At 46.2% G+C, this 24,973-nt stretch overlaps 2 protein-coding genes across 6 annotated transcripts in view; one reads left to right on the forward strand and one right to left on the reverse strand.

The window, feature by feature from the left end:
* The window catches only part of LOC128753458 (adhesion G protein-coupled receptor L1-like), a 35,059-nt gene extending 16,185 nt beyond the window's left edge, over nucleotides 1-18,874 (forward strand). For 2 of the 4 annotated variants that reach the window (XM_053855181.1, XM_053855179.1), the window contains exons 5-26: nucleotides 1,835-1,849; nucleotides 2,991-3,198; nucleotides 4,949-5,213; nucleotides 5,283-5,622; nucleotides 6,056-6,349; nucleotides 8,055-8,158; nucleotides 8,276-8,461; nucleotides 8,557-8,595; nucleotides 9,822-10,002; nucleotides 10,077-10,199; nucleotides 10,384-10,601; nucleotides 10,675-10,848; nucleotides 11,253-11,465; nucleotides 11,746-11,966; nucleotides 12,338-12,404; nucleotides 12,480-12,568; nucleotides 13,031-13,199; nucleotides 13,270-13,419; nucleotides 13,488-13,584; nucleotides 13,663-13,773; nucleotides 14,539-14,562; nucleotides 15,351-18,873. In XM_053855181.1, the coding sequence (XP_053711156.1) occupies nucleotides 1,835-1,849; nucleotides 2,991-3,198; nucleotides 4,949-5,213; nucleotides 5,283-5,622; nucleotides 6,056-6,349; nucleotides 8,055-8,158; nucleotides 8,276-8,461; nucleotides 8,557-8,595; nucleotides 9,822-10,002; nucleotides 10,077-10,199; nucleotides 10,384-10,601; nucleotides 10,675-10,848; nucleotides 11,253-11,465; nucleotides 11,746-11,966; nucleotides 12,338-12,404; nucleotides 12,480-12,568; nucleotides 13,031-13,199; nucleotides 13,270-13,419; nucleotides 13,488-13,584; nucleotides 13,663-13,773; nucleotides 14,539-14,562; nucleotides 15,351-17,338 (5,276 nt within the window). In that variant the 3' untranslated portion in view covers nucleotides 17,339-18,873. Of the gene's footprint in view, nucleotides 1-1,834; nucleotides 1,850-2,990; nucleotides 3,199-4,948; nucleotides 5,214-5,282; nucleotides 5,623-6,055; nucleotides 6,350-8,054; nucleotides 8,159-8,275; nucleotides 8,462-8,556; nucleotides 8,596-9,821; nucleotides 10,003-10,076; nucleotides 10,200-10,383; nucleotides 10,602-10,674; nucleotides 10,849-11,252; nucleotides 11,466-11,745; nucleotides 11,967-12,337; nucleotides 12,405-12,479; nucleotides 12,569-13,030; nucleotides 13,200-13,269; nucleotides 13,420-13,487; nucleotides 13,585-13,662; nucleotides 13,774-14,538; nucleotides 14,563-15,350 lie in introns of all 4 variants that reach the window. The other 2 variants (XM_053855182.1, XM_053855183.1) reach the window with 2 other exon arrangements.
* Nucleotides 18,875-19,444: 570 nt separating this feature from the next.
* LOC128754277 (phospholipid phosphatase 3-like) lies at nucleotides 19,445-24,318 on the reverse strand. 2 transcript variants are annotated; one of them, XM_053856779.1, is made up of 6 exons: nucleotides 23,924-24,318; nucleotides 21,647-21,804; nucleotides 20,938-21,224; nucleotides 20,800-20,857; nucleotides 20,292-20,465; nucleotides 19,445-20,228 (listed from the first exon to the last, which is right to left on the reverse strand). In XM_053856779.1, exons 1-6 carry the CDS (start codon nucleotides 24,099-24,101, stop codon nucleotides 20,142-20,144), a joined length of 942 nt encoding a protein of 313 aa, XP_053712754.1. In that variant the 5' UTR covers nucleotides 24,102-24,318; the 3' UTR covers nucleotides 19,445-20,141. The 2 variants fall into 2 exon arrangements, with proteins under 2 accessions (XP_053712754.1, XP_053712753.1); XM_053856778.1 differs by having other exon boundaries at nucleotides 20,289-20,465; nucleotides 23,924-24,317.
* Between the last annotated feature and the right edge of the window lie 655 nt (nucleotides 24,319-24,973).

A 24,973-nucleotide genomic window follows, 5' to 3' on the forward strand; every position in this document is an offset into this window, starting at 1 on the left:
GTACTCTTAAATTCAACATAGATTTTGTTACTGAACTAGTAGAAAACAAGGAGACTATAGGAAAAGTGTGATCACACAGTGCTATGATATGCTTAAACTATCCTACTGGACTACGTATTTGTTACATTTTGTATGTATTTTATGTAAAGAGTCTCAATATGAATAATACATTTTAGAAGGTCTGTTTTTAAGTTCTTAATATATTTATAATATTGGTCAAAACATGTAACCAAAGTATTTTCCTTTTCATATCCTCCTACCTTCTATCTATCTTCAGGGACAAAAAATACAGTTGAAATGACCATTAATCTTTACGATTCAATTCCAAATGGATCATGAAAAAAGCCGCGAGAATGGAAACAAGCGGCCACCTTTGCTACCGGAGCCGCACTTTGGCCACATGGGGTTTAAGGCTTTGCGAGTCATCTGGTGTCTGTGATGTACAGGTAGTAGCCAGAACAACTGAGCTTATGAGCGACGGTCAAAGCAAAAGACAGAAGAAAATGTTTAATTTTGGAAGAGAATATTATAAATCAAAGAGTTCAATATCAAAATAAGAGTAGTTGCTCCATGATGTCAAACGTATGCATTTTATTTGATATGATATTGTTGAATTTTATGTTCATTTTCAAGATTCTCAACATAGATTATGCATATTGGAGGATCTTTTTAAGCGGTGAATTTATCGCCAGGTATTTTATGTATGTACTTTGTGGGAGCAGAAAAACTGTGCAAATTTGCATTATTCTTTAAAGAATATTATTTTAACATATCAATATAATTAGCACTATTTTTGGGGGAAAAGACAGACTCATAATATACATTTTTTTATATAGCATTCAAATACCATTCAGCTGCTTTTGATGTCCAGTGCTGACTTCATGAAAGTCATGGTTTTAATGTTAAATACTGTATTTTCATTTCCGGAAAAAAACCTTTGGTACATGCAGTGTGTCATGCACAACACTCCAATGACCTGGTCCTATATGCTGAAGGCTGCTTGTCTTTGTTCTAAACTGTCTGTTCTGTTCATATGTGGGAGATTGATGTCACACAATACACTTGGTATGAATTTTGGATTTGTTGTTGATGCTGTTGTTTGCAATAGGATCAGCGATTGTGTTGACATCCAAGAGAGTTTTCTCGAATAAACATTTGCATGCACAGATAAACACACATGTACTACCTTACTTTAACGCTAGCGTGTGCTCACGCCATCTTTATTCATGAGCTCCACTAGTGGAGTGACACCTGTCCCTCTGGCGAACGGATGTAGAGAGCTCCATGTTTTCCTTCTCAGGGAGCTTTTATACGTCTTTGTGTGACAGTAAACGCCAGGAAATGAAAAGAGGACAGAAGCGAATTGACACTTGCATACTGTGAGAGTTGTCGTGTGAGTGTGTGTTTGTATGGGAATGTACATACACACATGCCCTCTTTTGCAGATTCACACCATGGGATTGCTCTCTTTTCTCCACAGGAGCCTGATTTAAAGGATGGAGAGATGGGAGGCAGGGTGAAGGAGGGGGGGATGATTGATGAAGGGGGGAGGCCAGGGGGGCTCCACTTGTTGTACATTGTGTTATTTACGGGTGACTTTAAGTACTTGTGGTGAGAGTGAGTTCCAAAGTCTTTATCTGTGCAATTTCTTCCTTCCTATTCTTTTCTATCATTTTCTTCTGGTGATTTTTCTTTCTCACGCTCTCCCTATTTCTGTCTTTCTCTCTCCTTGTCTCTTTCTCTCGCTCGCATTCTTGCTTCTCTTTGCTTCCCTTCTTTCACCCTCTGATTTCTCGTTCTTTCTCTCCCTCTTTTTTTTCCTATGCCTGAGTAGAAGTGGACCAAAAAGGTAAAGACAACACATTGTAGCATCTTGATCTCTCTCTCTATCCCGACCCCCACACTCTCTCTCTCTCTCTCTCCTCCTTTCTCCTTCCATCGCTCTCTTCCTCTACCCTAGGACGTTGTTTCGTACTCATGCTGGATGTTGCCCCCCGCCCCCCACACTTTTATTCCAACCTTTTTTTCCATGTTTTATCCATCTTGTCGTGCAAAAAACATGTTCTTTTGTCCGGTTTTATCCAGGTTCTGTAGCTAGACTCTATGTATCACAAGTGGTTTCGTTTACCGTCTCACATTTATTATTTTTTTTCCCTCCGACACAAGCATAAACAAACACACAATCTTCTCACACACACACCTACACACACCACTTCTATCTTTGTTACCTTCCTTCCTCCCCTTCTTCATATCTTGACACTTCATCTTTCGATATGCTTATTTCCCCTTTTCTTCCCCTATAGGAAGAGCCCCTTATTTATCGTCATAGGAAAAATAAGACCAAATGTGTGTACCTGTGTGTGGACGTGTGCTTACCAAGCACTCCTTCCATGTGTGAATGTGCGTGCGTGTGCATGCCTCTATGCATGTAAGACTGTGCAGTAAACATATGTGTCCATACAGTTATTGACATGTTGGTGAACCACCCGTTGTGCTCGAAGTAAACTAACCTGCCCTCTCATTCACTTCAAGGCAAAATTTAGCTCCGCCTTCCGCGTCCTTGACTCTACCTCACACTGTTTTCCACTCTCTTTGCACTAACCCACAAACACACTCCAGACACGTAAATGCAATCAGACACCTTTCATTGCAGTGGCCCTGTTGTAGGATCACACACACACACACACACACACACACACACACGCACACGCACAGCACGAGTGTGATTTTAACAGTTCAGTTTTGAGATCAGTGCAGGTACCCTAAAGCTCTCTCTCTCTTTCTCTCTCTCTCTCTTTTCTCTCGTCCTACTTTTCTCTTAATCTCGCTGCATCCACCTCATCTAATTCAATCCATATTTCACCCATTGATCCATTTTCACCCGGCACCTGACGCCACTATATATCTACTCTTCTCTCCCCCTTGCTCTGCTTCTTCCCCCTTCTCTCTTCTATCTCCCATCCTTCGATCTGCCAAATTCTGTCTCCCAGTTTTCGTATGCCCCGGCTCGCTGCTCAGCATCCAGCCGGCCTCCTCTCTGCTGGAGGCGGAGCATCAGTCCGGGGCTTGGTGCAAGGACCCGCTGCAGTCTGGAGACAGACTCTACGTCATGCCGTGGACGCCGTACAGGACGGAGGTGCTGTACGAGTACGCCTCCTGGGACGACTACAGGCAGAACAGAGTCACCACCACCTACAAGTGAGTGCACGTGCTGTTATTGAATTACCGGTCAACTAGAGGATTGTGGCGAACACAAATATATTTCAATGAGCTCTGTCATCTGAGACTTGGAGTAGAGCTTCACCTTGTGAGGAGGCGATCTGAACATAAAAATGCCATCTGCTTTGGCTTGTATTGTAGGTGGGATTGTTTCAATAGTGATAGCATGTAACAAACTATACGATTATAAGAAACACTGATATTTGAATCCTCTTTTAACTATTTCCTACTTTCAATGACCATGACTGTCTGGTTTGAGGCTTGCGTGGCAACCTGAGCCGACATCAGCGAGGTATTTGTCTGCGGAAGAATCGATTTCATTTGCTGCACTTGTTCCATGGGTTGACTCAGTACTAGGGCTGAACGATTTCAGGGAAAAATATGATCATGATTTTTCTGGAAGATACTTAGATTTCAATATAAATTCGATTGGATTTAATTTTTTATGAACGACCAAAAGCACATGAGAGATCACTGGTTTCACTACAATGCGTCTTTAGTACATTTATATAATGCTTTAACGCAAAAATTCTTATTTAGTTTTATTAGTTCTAAAATATTAATAGTATATTTAAAGCCATGTTTGGCGTCTAATAACAAAGCTTCTTCAGTATTATTTGTAATAACATTATACAGTGTGGCTAGGTTTGGATTAGATTATCGTTAATGTTCCCTCTCTGAGCGGCCAATATATTTTTTAAATTATTCACAATTTGCATTATTCACATTGAGGAATAGAGCATGTGTGGTATTTAGAATATAAAACTAAAAGCTTTCAATTGTCTTTGAATTGTATCGATTCTTCACATATTTGTACAACTCAATCATAATGTAATATATTCACAATATATATATCAAGTATCTTCCAATACACTAAGTAAACTAACTCTAGTCATTGAAGTTACATTACACCATTAAGGGCGCTGGATATCAAAGAACTTCAAAGCACTTTTACAAATATTTATCCTTTCTAAGGCTCACGAATCCATCTGTTGTGAGACTTAATTTTGTCCACTTGAGGCCACTGTATTCTGTGACTGCTCATCTTGGAACAGTGTGCGTGTGTGGATCAGGCTAAAACAAAGAAGGTGCAGGTTTCTTTAACTGACTACTAGTTAATATCCTCACCTGACTAGCATGTATTGTAGTCTGACACCAGCACCGCGACGATTCTCTCTCTTGTTTCTCTCGTTCTCTCCTGCCCCAATTGGCACAGTGCATGTGCACATTTTGACCAACCACGAGCGACTGTGGAAGCAGCCGGTTACGGACTTTGACTACTTTTTCGTGTTGTCTGGGATCACAATTTCAGTCTTTTTTTCAAGAAACCGTTCAGCCATACCAGTTTTCTTCCCTCAAATCACCAAAAACCAACATCTCAAATAAAAAAATCCACGTGCACCAGGAACTAGACGCCCCACAATGTCAATTTTGTGACCTACGTTTAGACTTCACTCTTTGACTGGGTGCCTTTCTAACAGAGATGATAACTGTCAGTGACTAATCTGGAAATTTCCATAAAACAGATGAAAGGGAGCGCGATTGAAGATGGCGAAGCAGATGGGTGTTTATGTTTCCAAGAGAAACACAAACACCCATCAAGCTGAGTTGAACCACAGAATTCTAAAATTAGCCTCTAAACAGTATACTGATATTTTATATGAGTTTGTTTGGATTGTGTCTAGCAGTTTGAAAGAGCTTGACACTCCTGCTCTCAACTACCCTCCAGGTTACCGAGTCGCGTAGACGGCACGGGGTTTGTGGTCTACGACGGTGCGGTGTTTTACAACAAAGAGCGAACACGCAACCTGGTCAAGTATGATCTGCGGACCCGGATCAAGAGCGGCGAGGCCGTTGTTCCCAACGCCAACTACCATGACACCTCTCCCTACCGCTGGGGCGGGAAGTCAGACATCGATCTGGCGGTGGACGAAAACGGTCTGTGGGTCATCTACTCCACCGAAGCCAATAATGGACGCATTGTGGTCAGCCAGGTAATAAATGAGTCATGGTGGGTTTGATGACCTGTTCCGTATGACCTGCTCATTTTCTGCTCACTGCAGGTGAACCCATACACCCTACGCTACGAGGGTACGTGGGCGACAGGCTTTGACAAAAGAGGGGCGAGCAATGCCTTCATGGCCTGTGGGGTGCTTTACGCCGTGCGATCCGTCTTCCAGGATGACGAAGGTCAAGCCGAGGGTCGGGTCGGCAGTGACATGGTTGTTTATGCGTATGACACTAGTCGTGGTCAAGAGCTTCCAGTCCAAATACCGTTCCCGAACCCGTACCAGTACATCTCCTCCATCGACTACAACCCTCGAGACAACCAGCTGTATGTGTGGAATAACTACTACGTGCTGAGATACCCGCTGCAGTTCACACCACCTCCCCCCACGAAAGGTTTGTTATGCTTCCAGTCGTAGATAGACTTGTTTTTTGTTATGAGATAAACTCGATGTTTAGCGCGTGTTCTTGATAATTCCTAACACGGAAGCTCAGAGTAGACAGCAGGACAAAATCATTTTTTTCCACCACAATCTTCACTATTTCTTGGCATTTTCAGGTTATTTGACGATACTTGTCACACTAGTTCTTAATATTATCGTGTTATTTCGTGACACTGATCACGCTATTTCATGATGTTGGGTGGAACCAGACCGCCGTAGTGGGGGCGGTGCCAAAGTGATGACATTGAGAATGGACACTCTGCACACTCTTCTGTGGCGCTGTTTCTCTCTCCTAACTTCTGAATAAGCTCAGCAGGAAGCTGTCTCAACAGGAACATTCTAAGATATTAGTGTATTGGAACGTCTTCTCTCTTTCTTCCCTATAGGGCCCCTCTCCTCCCTGATGACCACAGTTCGCTCCTACACAGCCACTGTGGCACTGACCCCAGTACGTCCGTCAGCCTCTCATCCAATAGGCGTCATCAACCGAGGACCTTTTGACCAGAGGCCAATAACAGCCATGGTGCCACTGACCCCGCGCCCTCCTCTTCGCGTCCCACTGGCCCCTGGTGGACCTGGTCAAGTAGGTGGATGTGAAGGACGGGTGGCGCGCGGAGTCCAGTGGCCACCCACTCTGAAAGGAGAGACGGTGGAGAGGCCCTGCCCCAAAGGGTCACTTGGTAAGTGTGGCACAGGGATATAGGAGAGTGTGTTGAATTCAGATCCCCTTCCCTGTAACAGAGTCCACTGACCTCTCTTTGAACTGGATATCAAATATGAGAGCCAAGATGAAAGAGAAGTTACGCTGCACAGCGATGTGGCTCACGCTGTGCAGCTGTCCGCTTCAGCTCAGGCTCTGACGGCATGCTGCTGTGCAGATTAAACAGATAAACGGGATCCGAGCAAAGGAGCCAGAGAATTTTCACTGATGGTGTTTGTCTCCCTGCAGCCTTTTATTTACATATTATTCACTAAACTAGCATGTTGCTTCCTGGTCGGTGACACCATCCTGTTTGGCTTTCAATCGCTGACTACCAGACTGACACCAAGTCAAGACCATGACTTGAAGAGACCAAGACCATCCGTCCATCCATCCATCCATCCATCCATCCATCCATCCATCCATCCAGCCATCCACCCATCCATCCATCCATCCATCCATCCATCCATCCACCCATCCATCCATCCATCTGTCCACCCATCCATCCATCCACCCATCCACCCATCCATCCATCCATCCATCTGTCCATCCATCCATCCATCCATCCATCCATCCATCCATCCATCCATCCATCCATCCATCCTAAACTTTCAACACTCATTTCTGAAAGTTAGTTTTACTTTGTTGATCCCAAATTTTTGTTTTATTCTGAAAGATAAGTTTATCCCCCCGTACTTCCTCCCTCGGTCACGCTGCTGCAAACTGTGGTGAGTGCAACATTTGATCGAAAATTGCCCACCGATGTGTCCTGTGCCTGAACCCTGACAGACACAACTGCTACGCCTCCGTCTCTCCAGTAGCCAGGCAACTACATACAACTACAGGCAAAACGTACACCTACGCTTAAACCACTGGCCGTGATCTTCATGGAATTGCCTTGAAGTATGAAATTCAATTTAAAATCGCTAAATAAAGGAAAAGGTTATTATTTTCAACAACCTATTAGACAGTCACTGATGACTTTGTTATGCTTCATGACTTTTGTTAGACCACTGATCTGTCTGGGACAGATGTGGAAGTGTGGCCCACAGCTGTTGAGACTGTTCATATTCTAAATATAATTCCGCTGTTTTGAGGCCAATTTTTTCCTTTATTTCCTCCCCATTTTATGTGTTTATCGAGTAATCTATTCATTATTTTTTCAATTAGTCGACTAACCTTTGTTGGACCTATTGTGAATATCTGTTCAACCTAAAGTTGCTTAAATCATCTCACTGTGATAATCCGACACCATATATTACTAAACAAGTATATTAAAATAATGACACATAATCCAGGAACATGTATTAACCCTGTGAAGCATGAAGCATAAAACAGTTGACAGACAGCTCCAGTCCTTTAAAACGGAGGTCTTTATTGGTCCTGGTGAAGAATTTAAAATCATCACTGTACACATGTGTATCCCATAAAAAAAAATAAAGACATTTAAAAAAAATAAAAAACAGTCTGCTATTGAGCCCCCACACAGGCACCGTCCAGTTTAGGGAGGAGCCAACGAAATGTTGCCTCCCAGGAAGCGAAGCCAAGTTTTGACAGGAAGAACGATCTATGAAATCAATCTCATTCAACAACAACGTCAACTGTGTTTCTGTGATAAACCACAAGTCCATCCGTCAGTCAGGGCCTTTTTTCCTCTGTTTGATGTTCTTCGCCTGTCTCTGCAGGAATCGCCTCCTATCAGTGCGTGTTGTCCCCGGTGGGCTGGAGCTCCAGAGGGCCTGACCTTTCCAACTGCACTTCTCCCTGGGTCAGCCAAATCGCACAGAAGGTTAGTCCCACACTGATGCGCCGCCACACGCTGCGCAGAAGCCCCACAGCCAGTCACCACACAGCTCTGTTTGGAAATGTCAAAATATTTGACCTTATAAACGCCTCCTCAAAACAGATAAAAAGTGGGGAGAATGCAGCTAACATCGCCGGGGAGCTAGTCAACCTGACACGTGGGCGGATCTACGCCGGTGATGTCAGCATGTCTGTCACGCTAATCGAGCAGCTCCTGGACATCCTGGACTCTCAGCTGCAGGCCCTGCGACCGGTCAATAAGGAGTCTGCGCCTCGCAACTACAACAAGGTGAGCAGCCTTCAGTGCAGACATGTACCTGACCTTTCGCTGAGGGGAAGTGAAATGCCAGAGACCATAACAGTATTTTCCTGTTTGAATCCCAGCTGCAGAAGAGGGAGCGCACATGCAGAGCTTATGTTCAGGTAGGTGACGTTCAGATTTGGAGTTTGAGCCTGAGAAGTTCTGGCTTTCTTCATGTTGTACTTAGAGTACAGTTTCAAAAAGAATGATTCATCATCGTCTGGTCTGTATCTGTTTTAAACTTATGTTTGAGTGACGTGGCTGCGTTGAGAATCAAAGGTCTTTCTTTCACCATATTCCGTCTAACTGAATCACTGGTTAGTTTATTGTATGTATTCAGTTTGATTTTGGCCCTGCGCTTCCTTGAAAGAGCCTGGGATGGAATGGCAAAGCTCTAGTAGGCCACGGTATCAATCATATGATTTGGTTTGACAACATGTATTTTCCTGATGTTCATGAAACACTCACACAGGTTAAATAAGCGGAAATTAGTTCATAGTAGCATCAGGAAAGTACATGTTGGCGAGTGCAGAAGACAAGTCACTTGTGGTGGAACAAAACCCTCATTTCTGGCCGATAAGCGAGAGCAATGTGATACTACCATGAAATAACAGGAAATGTATCATGAAATGACATCGTACTATCATGAAATGACGGTATACTAACATTAAATAAGGTGATACTAACATGAAACAACATGATACTAACATGAAATAACAGGAAATATATCATGAAATACCCTGTTACTGTCATGATATGATGGTATACTAACATTAAAAATGGTGATACTAACATGAAACAATGTGATACCACCATGAAATAACAGGATGAGTATCATGAAATAACGTAATACTATCATGAAGTAATGCGATACTGCCATGAAATAACAGGAAATGTATCATGAAATACCCTGATACTATCATGAAATGATGTTATACTAACATTAAATAAAATACTACTGATATAAAACAATGTGATACTACCGTGAAATAACAGGATAATTATCATGAAAGAACATACGATCATGAAATGATGTTATACTAACATTAAATAACATACTACTGACATAAAACAAACATGTGATACTACTATGAAGTAACGGGATAAGTACTATCATGAAATAATGTGATACTGATTGAAAAAAAAAAAAATTACAGAGCTGGCAGCTCTGAGCTTCTGTAGTGGAGAGCGGTTATTTCTATGTGTGACTATGCTACAAATTAAAAAAAAAAAAAAGTATATAAGTTTAGCAAACATGTCAAAAGTTAAATCAATCGACACTGCAGTTTCATAGTTTGATAACCTCATGAAGTATAAACGTGTCCTGCACGCCTCCTCCCTTCCCCAGGCTGTGGTCCAAACCGTTGATAACCTGCTGGGTCCAGAGGCTCTGGTCTCCTGGGCCGACATGAGCAGCGTTGACCAGTCACGTGCCGCGTCCCTGCTGTTAGATGCAGTCGAAAAAGGGGCTTTTCTATTGGCCAACAATCTCTACGAGGGTCGCTTCAGCGACAGAACGCCTAACGTCGGTATGTAATGCCTTTCTCCCCTGGTGTCTTCAGAGTGGTGAACTCCGGTCACCTTTTCCTCTTTGTGCCTACAGACGTGGAGGTTTACGTGCTGAACACTGAAGCAGACATACAAGACATCAAGTTCCCTCACTCCTACGACAGCGACAGCATCCTTCAGATCTCAGCCGCGGCTCTGCAGCAGTACAGCAACAATGGTCTGAGATGCTCTTGAGAAACTGTCACTTGTGTTCCTTTGTCTGTGCAGTTTCAGGAACAAATCTGAATTGCACTTGATATATGTCAGCATGAAGATATATCCGATAAGACGTTTTCATTGTGACGGTCTGTAACTCTGTTATTGAAAATATGGTGGCTCTGTTATCATGATTTCCCCTGCAGGACAAGTGAAGCTGGTCCTGTCCCTTTACAAGAACCTGGGCTCTTTCCTGAGCACCCAAAACTCCCCGCTGCGACTGGTGCTTGGGGTCAGCCAGGGGTCAGACGTCCGGCGAAGGAGCCTCGTGGTCAACTCCCATGTCATCTCCGCGTCTGTGCACCGAGGCTCCAACCGCGTGTATCTCTCCGACCCGGTGGTCTTCACTCTCCGACACCTGCAGGTTTGACATCAAGCTCCTCTGACCACCCGCCGCACCAGCATCACCACCTTTCTCTTGTGTGTGTGTGTGACAGCTGGAGAACCATTTTGGACCCAATTGCTCGTTCTGGAACACGTCAAAAGTGTCTGGCGGTGGCAGGTGGTCGACGCAGGGCTGTCGTCTCTTAGACACCAACAACACACACACGACCTGCGCCTGCAACCATCTGTCCAGCTACGCAGTGCTCATGACTTATGAACAACCAGCTGTAAGTGTCTCGTGGAACGGTCTGAGATGACCGTGAACGCGTCTCACGATCCCTTGCACGTAGTAGTGACATGTTGCCACCCTTCAAAACAACATCACAATCCTTCTGAAGAACACGATATACTTTGAATAAGTTGTGAGTCAGAACCCGGAGCAGGAACTTCACAATTAAAACTTCAGAGTGCCGCGTCAAGACTAATCAGAGAGTCTGGACCTGGAGAGTTTCCCACCTGCTGTGTCTCGGATATGAATGTACAACTAATCGCCTTCTAATGATATTTGAATTGTAAATCCGATAGATGGAAGGCAGACACTGCGGAAAGCAGAAGTGCCTTTACCTGTGTGCCTTCACTGGTGAGGGCAGATACTGAGCTAAACTATGTTTGCGTTTCTTCTCTTGCACAGTCCGGGGCTGGAGTGGAAGAGCTGTTGGTGTACGTCATATCGTGGGTCGGCATCGCTGTGGCGCTGGTGTGTTTGGCCGCCTGTCTCACCACCCTGTGCTGCCAGGGGGCGCCCTGGCACACAGACCACAGCACCATCCACTGCAACCTGTGGGCAAATTTGATCCTGACCGAGCTGCTCTTCCTGGTTGGAGCCAACAAGACTCAGTACACGGTGCGCTGATGTCCGCAGAACACATGGGATCCTCACTCTTTTGGTGGAAGACACACTTGAAGTTTGCACCCACATTTGTTTAAATTCACTCATATTTTACTGTCTTTTCTTAATATACTTTTTTATTTTTGGATGTAGAATTAATTTCTCAAATATTAAAGTTTGTACACGTGATATTTACTGAATTTACTAACCCGCGATTGGAAGTAAATATTTTTCCAAGCAGTTTTTTTTTTTTTAATTCCCCTCATTTTTTGTTTGTTTTCTCCCCTCTTCACAGGTGGTTTGCTCCATCGTAGCTGGGCTGCTCCACTTCTCCCTGCTGTCTGTGTTTTCCTGGTTGTGCCTGGAGGGGGTGGAGCTTTATCTGCTGCAGCGAGAGGTGTTTGAGGGACGCAACTCCAGGAGGAAGTACTTCTACTTGTGTGGATACTCCGTTCCCAGCCTGGTGGTGGCGGTCTCAGCTGCCATTGACTTCAGAGGCTACGGCTCCACAACAGCGTATGTCAATCACGATCACGATGAAAATAATGTCAAAAACAAAACAGATGATTAAAAAATGTCACTTGAACAGGAGCATTGTGGGTATGGTTTTTGACCACAGTGGTTCCACTGCCTGACTGAGCGTTTGTTACCATCCCACTTGTGATGCCAGTTGTCACATAGTGTGGGCATTTACTGTCAGTGATGTCACTTCCAAAGCTCATTTTTCTAGCAGAGCTACTGTCTAAACTTCACTGGAAGCAGTGAAGCTAAGCCCTTTTTGTGGTAATATTCAAGGCAAAACTTTAAAGATAAGTAGCTAGTAGCTGGGCGGAGGTGTGCACTGTCACTGTGCCTTTCTTTGTTTTCATCTGTTCTTTCCTTGGCAGGTGTTGGCTCCGAGCAGACAACTATTTCATCTGGAGCTTCCTGGGTCCTGCGTCAGTCATCATCACGGTAACTTTCTCAAACTCCTGTTTGAGTCGTGATTCTGGAAGAAACCGTTCTGATGCCTTTTGTTTTCCCTCTCAGTTGAATTTGGTGATCTTGGTGATGACCTTACACAAGATGCACAGCACCGCCGCCCTCAAGCCAGACTCCAGTCGCCATGACAACTTGAGGTTTATCGATTTTGTAACATTTCTTTCGGAATATTTAAGGGAAAACACATCGCCTGTGACCTTAAATGCCCCGGGCCGACCCGCAGAGCGACTGTAGCTTCACTCAGTTGCAAACTGTTCTCAGCCAGATCAATGGCTTCATGAGGCAGCTGATATCAGGATTTTATCTGCAGAGGACGCATCACAGTCTGCTTGAGTAATGGCCGCCGAGTTTATCTCTCTATTCTCTTGCTATCTTTTTTTGTTGATGACTTCACTGCACTTTGCATGCACCAGTCCATTTTCACAGAAGCCTGTTTTGCTTCTGATGTACTACGTGTACTTCAAGTGGGACCATGCTTCAAATTGAAGAAGAGAAAGTGATGAGCTTTATTGTCCAAACGCTAAAGCAATATTGTGTGTGTTTTGCGGCTGTGCCTCCTCTCACAGCTGCTAACATGCTGTTTCTCCCTCTGCTCCCAGAGCCTGGGCGGTGGGCTCCCTGACGCTGCTCTTCTTGCAGAGCGTCAACTGGTCGTCCGGCCTGATGTTCCTGTCAGCGCCGTCGCTCCTCCTCGCGTACCTCTTCGCCTCCCTGAACACAGCGCAGGCTCTGCTCATCACCATCCTGCACTGCACCCTTGCCCGCAAGGTCGGTCTCTGCATATGTCGCTGTCAGAGGTAAAAAAAAACTAAAATAAAATGCGGGTCCATGTGTGCAGGGTCAGAAGGACTACGGTCGATGTCTGCGTCTCTCCCAGTGCTGCGTCTCCTCCACCACCAGCTCTCCTGACTCCGTGAAAGGCGCCGCTCTCCGCTCCAACAGCCGCTACACCAGCAGCCAGAACCGCAGGGCGACAGCCAACAGACAGGTTCCTTTCTCTGCATTTCTACTTCTCTCAGTTCCCCTTCTTCACTCTCAGCCACTTCTCTGCTCCAGAGTCGAATCCGCCGGATGTGGAACGACACCGTTCGGAGGCAAACCGAGTCTTCGTTCATCGCTGCTGATGTCAACAACACTCCGACTCTGAACCGAGGTCGCAATCATTTTAGAATTCATCGTCTTCATATGGATGTTTTTCCATGGTTTCATGTTTCCACTTTGACCTCCACAGCTGCTTTGGGGAACCATTTTCTCACCAACCCAGTGTTGCAGACACATGCGGGAGCGTCTCCGTACGACACCATGCTTGCTCAAGGGTACAATCAGCCCTTCACTGCTTCAGGTAGGTCTCCTTTCTAAACCTTTGTCTCTGACCCTTGCACTTCTTTGAATCTCCGCATTGATACCAGGTGTTGAAATCTTTGACCTTCTAGTTCAGTGCAGCGCTTTTGTTTTGAAAATGTCATCCATATTTTGAGTCCCAAAAGGGAAAGAGTGTGTCGGTGTGGGATCACAACAGCGTCAGTTTTGAACAATTCATTTGGTTGTTCCTAAAGCTAAATATGCTGACCAACTTTAATATGATATCCCATAATATATCATGCATTATGTAACTTTCTTTGTGAGGAGCAAAACAGACTGTGGACTGTGGAAAATGCATGTGATGCAACAAATCATTTTAGTGATGTCCGAGCTTACGCGGTGGAAGTATCTTCCTCAGTCCATGCTCTGGATCTCTGCCTCTCTCTCATGGGTGAGCGTTGTCACACGCTGAAGTGACTCGCGTGTCTTGTCAGGAGAACTCAAGTGATGTCCAACCGGGTGGACACAGTACATGCTGGAGGGATTATCTCTCTAGGAATGCATCCCGAGAAGAGACGCTGGAAGTGTGTGGGCATGTGCATGAGATGAAAGAGTGTAAACAATGTGTTCTGTTTCATGTTTGTTTCGTCTACTATCTTTCAATTTTAATATTAATAGGATGGTTTTAACACTTTCACGGTGGAGTGGATTTATGTTGTACTTGTGTTTTGTTTTTTTTTGTCTTTTTAAATGTTTTTTTTTTTTTTAACTTTTCCCTCTCTGTCTCTGTCTTCACATGGACCAGTCGGAACCTTCAGAAACAAGCAGAGTACGAGCTCTTCTTCACTGTGCTCACTCAATTCATGTAGCTCCTCAGACCATGACCACACGTACACACTGACAACCGGGCGACACATTTCATGAGCCAGTGTGTCTGACCAGTCCACAACCACGACCGATCGCTCGACCCGAAAACATCATTTGACCCTATTTAGTCTCACAGTTTGCTAAGAGTCATCATTCGTCATTTCTGGGGCGGAGACTTTAAAGGCTTCATTTCAGTTCATTGATCACAGAAAAGCAAATAACACAGATTATTCGTGGAAAAACTTGCTTTCGCAGGGGACATTTTTCATTTACACCAATTACAGGTGCACCACTTTATGCAATGTGATGTCATAAACAAAACATCTATGATGAAGGAGACTAAATGAGCTTGTGCTGACCGGTGGAAATCCAGGATAGAAGCAGTTGGCAATTCCTCCTTAGTGTTCACGCTTGTACAGATCCAACCAACCTCAGTTTGATCAATCAAATGTTGAAATCTGGTTTAATATAGTTAATTTAATAATCATAAAGCCTCAAATTATTATGTGTTTTCATTGAGCTGGATGCCACAATAATGTCCTTTCATCTGCAGATGAAATCTAAATGATCTGCTCCATTCTCTTTCTAATTGAGATAGATTACTTTGGTCTGTGTGGAGGGTAAATCTGACTCCCAGCACAGGACCAGCAAACGCTGCTCCATCTTTCACTCATACATTCATCCATGTAAACATCCAGCTTACGTGCCTGTGTCTGTTTTTAAATAGAAATTCTGGTCTTCTGCCCACAGAGGTTGGAGTGTCCCAAAGCCAGGAATCCTGTGGGCTGGACAGTGTTTGTCTCAACGGAGGCTACACCCCCAACACCTTCACCCTGCACGGTCTGGGGTCCACACCGGGGTCCCGAGCTGGAGTCGTTGGCAGCACAGATCTTCTGAGAGAGGGAGGAGTGGGGATGGGAGGCGATGATATCTCCCCAGGTCTCCTCACTCCTCACAGCGCCTCCGATTTGAGCAGCGGAGCTGGAATGCGTCGCAACCTCAGTGATGCTGCGGCGCTGGAGAAGATGATCATCTCAGAGCTGGTGCAGAGTAACTTGAGGCCCTCGGTGGACATGCCGGTGCCTCCGGAGCGCTACGGGAGCCTGGCGAGGCCACACCATCCTGACAGGGCCGCCCTCGCACACACTGCTACGCTGACTCGACAAGCCCAGCAGTCACAAGAGGTGTGGGCTGCCACCATGCAGCCCACCACACGGCCCAACCCTCAGGAGCCGTGGGCACATATGAGGCACCACACACAAGACACTGAAGCACATTCCATGGCGCACGGACAAGACCATGCCACGACGCCGCAGCTGCAGGACGGGTGGCCACGCACACGTGCTCCTGGAGATCCTGACTCGTGTGACTTTCTCAGAGATGGCGACAGGTTGCAACTGCAAGGCACTCTGGGTCGTCGAGGGCTACAGGACAGACAGCAGTCCCGGCCCCCTGATGTTCAGGCTCGCCCCTACTCAACCCTCAGCCGGACCCCTGGTACTCTGTCCCGCCACCGCAGCGCAGCCGAGTCCAGCTGCGGCACAGAAAGGGACCGGGAGAGAGATCGGGATCGTTACCGAGACAGACCTCTCCCTCCTCCTCCTCCACCGCCACCTCAGGAGGCAGAGCCACTTTACAAAGCTCTAGAGGAGCCGCTGCTGATGAAGCAGAGGGAGCCTCCGGGGGTGGAGACGTGGAGAGGAGGCCACGAAAGGGAGAAGGATGAGACCTACCTTCTAAAAAGGGATGGGATGATAGACGATTGGAGGACGGCTGCCGACAGGAGTCGAGACGAGTGTTTCGCCTCCCAAAAGAGAAACGGAGAGACGGATGACTGGAGGGGCGGAATGGAAAGAGTGAGGGATGAACCCTTGCTGCTGGAGAAGAGGGATGGGAGGCTGGATGTGTGGCGAGGAGGCCCAGAGACCGAGCAACAAGAGACCTTTATTACGCAAAAAAAAGATTTTGGGATTGATGGATGGAGGTCCGGATCTGGAAGAGAGAAGGAGGAATCCCTGTTTTTGAAGGACAGAGATGGTTGGAGAGCGGGAATAGAGCGTGAGAACGAGAAGCAGAAAGATCGAGCGCTGGATGTCTGGAGAGGAGGGAGGGATATTGACAGGGAGGAATCCTTCCTGTTCGAGAGCAGCGAAGCGGGTCATGACGGGAGGAAAAGAGGGAAAGAAAGGGGGTCTTTGCCGTTTCATGCTGAACGGGATGATTCTGACGGCTTTACTCTTCCCCTGACTCCCGACCTTGACCTCGACCATGACACCTCACCGATCTACACCCGAGATTCAAACCCTTCACCCCTCTATCCCGGAGACTGTCACTCTCCACCTCTCAGTATCTTCCCGCGAAGCTCTCCGCCGATGAATGTCTTTGCACCCCGCGACACAAACTCACCCCCCAACAACCTTTACTCCCGCCACTCCCCGCAAGTGTACAGCCGCAGCAGCTCACCACCGCGGTTCTACACCCGCACCTCACCCCCGACGCTCTCTTACCCAGACAGTAGCCCAGACGGTCAAGACGGCATCAGCCCCACTGGTCAGCCTCAGCAGTCCGCTTTGGAGCTGCCGTACAGCCTGGGACGCCCTCCTTTGGGCCCGCGGCCGAATCATCTGCAGACCTTCTACCAGCCGCCGCCAATGGCCTCCAATGGAGACACAGCCTACACGCCAGAACCTACCTCCGATGGCGACGATGGACAGATGCAGCGGGTGACGAGCCTGTGACTAGGGCGGTGGTGATTGGGGTATAGACACCAGGCAGGGGGGGCGTAAGACAGTGTTAGAAACAGCGATGAAGCCTCTGATGGAAGTGCGGTGTTTATAAAAAAGATAACCCATTCAAAAGGATGGAGAGCTCTCCTCCTGGCCTCTATCTCCTGATCACCACGAGACGATCCCCCTCTCATGTTTTGTTACTTCTGGATGACTGATCCAAACTGGACTCCTCCTGGTCTCTTCTCCCTCCCTGGTCCCCGTTGTGTGCTCCTGCTTCCTCTGTGCACATCCTTCTAAGCCCATCCCCTTAGTTTCTCTCAGTTCATCGGTTGGGTACCGGCCTCCTCGTAGCAAGCAAGCAGTGTGTCAAATAAGCACTTGTGTGTTGCCAAAAAAATCCTTTCCAAGAACATGTGCATGACTTTCTAGTGGCTTAGCAAGGCTACAAACCATAGGGGGAAAGTGCAAAAGTGTGTTGTGTGTATGGGAATAGCTTGATGAGCATGAGTGTGTGTGTCTGAAAGATAATGTATATACATCATTCTTGTATTATTAATGTATCACAGTGGAACATTTGATCAATATCAATGGGGGCTTTGAGACTTTACCCCGTCCTCCTGATTTTAAATCTTTCTCCAAGACCAAAACTTCTGCTGTCCCCAAACCTACCACAAACTCTTGGTGACGGAACAAGTTGCTACAGGGTTTGCTATGGCATCTGAACTTTTGACTCCAGAACTGATCGTGTAAAACCTCAGAACTTTTCTGCAACGCCCTGAAACCTGTGTACATATCAACCCCAAGTGTTCTGATTGTCTTGTATTGCTATTGAAGTTACAGTTAACATGTGAAATAAAAGTTTCTCTGTGTGTTTTGGGGTGTGAATGAACAATGTTACAAGTGGGTTTCCTCGACAGAGGAGCAATTGAAAGAATTATGTCTAAATAACTTAAGGTACTTGATGTTTTTCAGTGTTGGATGGATGGAGCAAGAAATTAACAGAGAGTTGAGTCAGAAGACAGAAGTTTTTTTTTCTCCTTTCAACATGCTTTCATGTACTCTCCCTAGGTCATGAGTTTTCTCCGCGGGGTGTCAATGAGCTCCCTTTCAACCAGGACAGGCTTCCAGTTGAACTGCTTCCTCTCCTTGAAGAGAAGCGAGCTGACATGGCTCTGGCATCCCCTTCTTGTTTCAGGCTGATCCAAGTGGGAGGAGACCCAAAGACACCTCTTGCTGAAGGAGAAAGTGGTCGACTTCAACTGCTGGTGGTGGCCCAAAGCTTGGAATGGAAGTGGCTGAAGTTTTCACTGGGAGAGAATAGGGCAGATGGGATTAGAACCAAGTGCCCCTGTTGGACGGGTCATGTGGAAAGTTTGTCAACAAAGACATATGAATGAGGAGTGTGAACTAGATGGAGAATGTAAACTTCTTCCATGAACTTGCTGGATAGGGATAATTTAACAATTTATTAAAATAAATAATATAAACACAAAAGACAAACAGGAACGGTAAACCACAGGCGAGGAAGCACGGGCAGGGAGAAACCTGAAACAGAAAAACAGGTGATGAATAAGAAGCCTGACTAAGGGGAACAACAGATCGGCGGTTACTCACGAGGCTCAAGTAACAAAAAGCGCTTGGCGGTAGATCTAAATCACACATGCATGAGGAATAACTATAACGCGGAGAAACAGAAAAAGGTAGTTTACCCAGTAACAGTCAGCAGCAAGAAGCAATAAATGAGGAACGAGAGTAACTAAGGAGGCGGCTGAGAAAAGACGTCAAGCGCGCACAGAATTTGAAACAATAGGAGAACAAGAGAAGGAAGGGTCGAAGGAGTTTACCATGAGGACGCGGAGCAACCATCTGGCGACACAAGCTGGGACCGAGGTGCTGAAATCCATGTGAGGTTGACTGGCAGATGAATGCCAGGCGTGTCGCTCGACAAGCTGAAGACAAACAAGGAAACAGAAACAGAAACGAACAGGCAACAACAAAATAAAAACACGAGAGAAGACACGGATCATCATCAGAAGAATGGCTACCAGCGATGACAAATGCCGCGATAAAGACAACACAGCACAACCATTTGATAAAAACATATTTATTGGTGTATTTTGCTCAAGTGCAAACTCTACAACAAAGACCAACCACAGAACAGGGTTTCTGGGCAACGCAGTGCATCTCAATTCTAGATTAGTATTTGTTGCACTCGAAGTTAAACAGGTATTGCAGCTGGGAGTTTCAATTTCTCTAAGTGGGCACACGGCCCATAGTCAATAAAAAGGGTTCGATGGCTGTAAAATGTCTGGAGGCGTGAGAGTGTGTGTATCTGGTTGACGGACTGGAGACCTGTCCAGGTCATCGCTGTGGAAGACTCAAAACAAAAGGATAGAAGAGAACTATATCAAGTCATGTTTCACTATGTGCTGACCAGATTATCACTGGATGTTTAAACCTCACGCCTGAGGTTTTCAGATCAAAGGCTTATTGGAGAACTTGTAAAAGCGACAGTAGAAAAGGTTTAACATGAAGAAAAGTTAACCATCACATTCAGTGGATTGTGTAAGAAAGACTTGACAAATATGTACACCATTTTCAAATCTACAATGACATTAACGGACACGAGAAAGTGAGAAAGTGCATTCATCATGGGAGCGTTACGCCTTCCGTGTATTCACAAGTGGTTGCGTGTCAGGTCGAACTGATTTTCTCAACAGTGGAAATCAGCTCAGCGCGAGGTATGTGGTTTGACTTCACAGGAAATGCTACCACATTCTTCTCATCAGTGGTCTTCACAGGTGGCGCCACTTCAACAGACGGCGTGCTGGGGGTCGTGCAGCTGAGGAGGGGAGTGGCGCGACCTGTAGCTTTTAAACATGGAGGAGATGTGGAACGCCTGAAAGAGACAACAAGACAGTTGAAAGCTACTCAAAGTGGAAGGTGACGTGTGACTCACCACCCAGTAAGCAGTGAGCGCGCCTTGTATGTAGCCAGTCACCACATCGGACGGATGGTGTCGGTAGTCTGATATCCGGGTCAGGCCGGTGTAGACTGCCAGCAGAACCAGGAAAAACTGCAGCAAAGGCCGCAGCATCCGAGCGCCACGCCATGTTAGCCGGGCCTGCAGGTAAAACTACAGGAGAAGAGAGTCCCTCAGCTTTGGTGCAACTCAGAAACGGAGAGAACATAAGAAGTTCATTCCACATCCAGATTCCCGGGCTAAGGTACGCCATGAGCAACTGAAATATCCTCACATTCGTACGCTCTCACACACACATGCACATAAACAAGTGGAGCGCCAACAATCGAGCAGTGAGGCGAGGTCGCACTCGTCTCAGATTGGAACAAAGCCGTCACTGTTTTCTCCCCCTCGCTCCTCTTTCATTCCCAGTTGGTCACTAATGAGACATGGGAGTGAAATGTGGGTGCCACTGTTTATCACAGACAGAAGCAGAGTGAGATCTCACCGCTAAATAGAGCATCGTGTACATTGCGAAAGAGGCGTGGCCAGAGAAGAAGGACTTCCTAAAAAAAAAAAAAGAAGATATTTGAAATTAGAGACAACAAAACAGAGCGCAGGGTTTAGCTAACGCACGGAGCCTCACCGAGCCTCCTCCACCAGATGGCGGTCTGATTCACGGCAGTGTACATTAGCCACGTAAGTTCCTGGCGTGCAGTTTAGTGAGGCGTACGTGACGCCGCATACAGACAGGAAGTGCGGCCGCAGTCGACCCACGCTGAGCTTGGCCATGTTGGTCAGCGACTGACCGATGCAACAGCCGAACAGAAAACAGCCCAGCTCCTTGTAGAGGCTGGACACGTAGAGGTTCCCGACAAAGGCCTTCGAGCTGACGCTTTGGAAGCGCACGCGGTAACACTCCCCGAAGGCGATCTGTGGATGGACACAAGCGCGTCTTATAACGTGTTACCACCAAGACTACCAAACAAACAACAAACATGTTGAACAAACATGGAGGAATCCCTGAACAAAAGCATCTGTTTGCTTTTGTTCAGGGATGTTTTTCACTACACAATGGCTTGGGTTTCCACTACTCTGAATGTACTTGAAATTCTTTGTAGGTCATAACCGTTAAACAAGCCGTTGAGATAGGTTTTGCCGCACTTTTAACTCGGTTTCAATTTCGTTTCAACTTGATGCAGTCCACACAAGGAGTAGGTGGGCCACCTTGGGCCCCCAGGCCTTGACTTGGACACTGACAAACCCTCAGGTGCAACCTGAAGATGCCTCAGTTGCCAGTCAGTGAGTTGTATACACCATTCATACGTAGATGAGCAGAGTACGCAGCGACTGACCGTCAGGCCCGTGATGATGATCCCCCCAAGGATGAGCAGTTCATCTGATATGGCCTCTCGGTGCAGGTAAGGGTACGTGATGCTGGGGTCTCCACACATGAAGCCCCTGCTGTAAGGACTCACAGCCTTGAGTTCACATGCAAAGAAAGGGATGGATGCTGTTGAAAGACAAGAAGCAAACAGATTCAGGGAGAGCTGATGTGGGCGGACATGTGACAGTGTTGCTGCTGCCGAGGAGGCAACGTGAGCAAATACTGGCAGCCGCCATCATTTGTTTAAGCACAGGGACCCGGATCCTTCCAAAATAAGACGCTGCATGACTATTGAGCTGTGGATGAGGGAGGACGGTCGTCTGCAGCAAGGAAGCACTGATCAAGATATACAGTATGCAAATATTAAGGACATTAAAATACTGTAATATTGTGGCTGTTTCATACAAAAAGACACGTGTAATAACTAGGGATGCACCAAATTGAAAATCTGTCTGAAGCCAAATGACCTAAAAAATGCTTGGCTGAATACTGACAATTCAATGTGGTCATGATATGTTTGTTTTTTTCTTTTTTTAATACGGCGTAAATAGTCGATAACAGTTACATACATGTTTGTAAGATTTGTACGTAATGTTGTTGTAAAGATTCAATATTTTTTGCACCTACTGTATTTCAGACTTGGCATTTAAAAAAAAGGTTCTGTTATATAATAGCCTGATAAGTTAAAACGCATGGTTTGGTTGAACACTCACTGCAAAGTGCAATTCTATCCCTAAAATATTGTCAGATTGTTCATAAGAGAATCGCACAAAGCTTCTGTGAATTCAAAGCCCAAGATTGTTGAACAGTGAGCTCCATCGATTGGTCTTTGAAAATACAGAAAACACTTTGTACTCTTGCGACTGACATCTGCGTGTGTGTTGGCATCAGAGCAGATGTGTCCCACTCCAGGTGGAACAGACTAACTTCCTGTTTGGCATTGACAAGTTCCTCTACTGTTTGGGAACTCAAATAAATGCCATGTCACATACAGTAAATAGCTTGAGTGAGAGGCTGCCTGTTTATATTTGTCTCTACTGGAACCTCCCCTCCAGGGTCCCCCCACTGGCCCCCACTCTTTTGTACCAGAAATAATCTGATGGGAGTCACTTCAACAGAATTGTGAGTTGTACTTAAATTGATAGATCACAAGGGTATTATAGGGTAGAGTAAAGGTCAAATACCAGGACGGGTGGGAACCTTCTACTGTTCTCCAGAGAACCCCACTTGCTGGAAGACTCACAGGAATGTGAGCCTCACATTTCCTCTCCTCTGGGAGCAAAGAGAGCCGCAGCACTAGAAGTCCCCTGTGTGTGAGTGTGAGCCCTCTCTAGTGTGTGAGTGTGTGTGAGGAGAGAAAGGGGGTTTGTTTGTGACTTTAGTTAAACTCTCCAACAAACAAAGAGCGAATGCTCTCTCTCTCTCTCCCTGTCTCTCACACGCACTCACATCGATGGAGGGGTGGAAGAGGGAGAGATGCTGCTCTGTCACCGCTCACTTTAAACTCTCCATCAGTTTGGACCGGTTCTAACATGACATCAGCTCATGCCCTCACATATGGAGACATCAGGGTTCATCCCGCTCACACTCACTTGGATTTATTTATTTCCACCACCATTCCCCACTGGCCCGCCTCTATCCTGAGAACGGCTGGTTGTCATGGAAACTGTAGAATTCCCTGGGCAATGCACAAAGCAGCTGGCACGGAGAGATTTCGGGAGCGCGCTCGAGAGGAAAACCTGATCCAGAAAAACCCATGCGGATGGAGACAAACTTTTCCTCACGCTCACTGTGTGTCACCGACTCGGCCAGCATCTCATTATGTGCGTTAACTTTATACAAATAAAAATCCAACACATGTTGATGCCCTCACCTTTGGATCAGATGGATGAGTGGACATGCTAGAGGCCAGAGATAAAGACGAGTTTATGGATAAACATCGTAAAGTTGGGTGAAGAAATGGACAGACAGAACAGAATGTGCATGGATAGTTGGATGTACTGAAGGATGGATGGAGTATTGGATGGATGACAGAGTGAGGAACAGATAGAATGATGATGGAGGGATGGATGGAGCAATGATGGATGGGACAGAACTGGGAGATGGCTGCAACAGATGGGTGGAGGAATAGAAGAGGAAAGGATGATAGAGGGGTGAATGGGTCACTGGGGTCCGAAGAATAGAAGGAGAGAAGGGTGAGGCTGTAAGTTCAAGTTAAAAAGGCAGACGGACACGCGTGACTTACCGAGACAAAGGCAAAGTAAGTCCAGTGCCACCAAAAGTTTCCTCTGGGATAAAGCGGCTCCGCTCAGCTGCACCAGCGCGTCCTCGGTGCTGGGCTCCATCTTCCCCGCGGCTCTGACCGGATCTGCCGTCAGTTTGAGCTGCAGGTCACAACTCTGCGTCCCCAGTTTGTCCAGCATGGTTCACTGAAGGCGAGCGCGGTCCTGGCTCCCGGGGTCTGGTCACAGGAAGATGGTCCGCTGTCGCATCTTATACGCGGTGGGAGCGCGCGGGACCGGTCCGGACTGGCAGGCGGGATCCCGTCAGCGCAGAGTTATGCTCACGAGCGGAGCGGAAAACTTCAGGTTGTTGCACAACTCACGCACACTCACTCACTCTCTCTCTTTCTGAATCTGTATCTCTCTCATCCTCACTCTCACTTTCGACTTTGCCAAGCGTGACGTCACCCTCATGACTCACCTCTTACCTCCACCATCGCACGCGCATTCCTAAGTATTCCTCGTGGATTCTGCGTTCCTGTTCCCTGATGTGTTGACGCGATGCCTCGGGGAGCTTCAAGTCACAGCTTCTGATTGGCCACAAGAGTCAAAAGAATGACACAAGTATTCGTCCACATTCCTCCCAATACTATCGCTATTGTCATCACTTGAACACAATGTTCTGATGTTATATATATATATATATATATATATATATATATATATATATATATATATATATATATATGCAGCCAATGTATTCCAGATCAGATCAGATCAAGTTGGACATGAGATAAATCCCCGGGTGGGGCAGCTCATGTGTTCATCCACCACGAGCGAGCGTTGAACAGAACCATTAGAAACGTCCTCAGGCGTTTCAGTCGTTTTATTTTTTTTGCAGTGGCGTCCTCGTGTGGTAGAACTGGAAAATGGCACCTAAGTGACTGCTCCGTGCTATACTGAATTAGAGCACACAGAATTAAGAGGAGCAATTTAGACATAGTTTTGAGATGACAAAGATTCCAAGATTCACTAAAAATTTTTTTTTTTTTATTTGAAATTTTGGCCATAAG

This window comes from Synchiropus splendidus, chromosome 2, assembly GCF_027744825.2.
Source record: "Synchiropus splendidus isolate RoL2022-P1 chromosome 2, RoL_Sspl_1.0, whole genome shotgun sequence".
NCBI classification, from domain to species: domain Eukaryota; kingdom Metazoa; phylum Chordata; class Actinopteri; order Syngnathiformes; family Callionymidae; genus Synchiropus; species Synchiropus splendidus.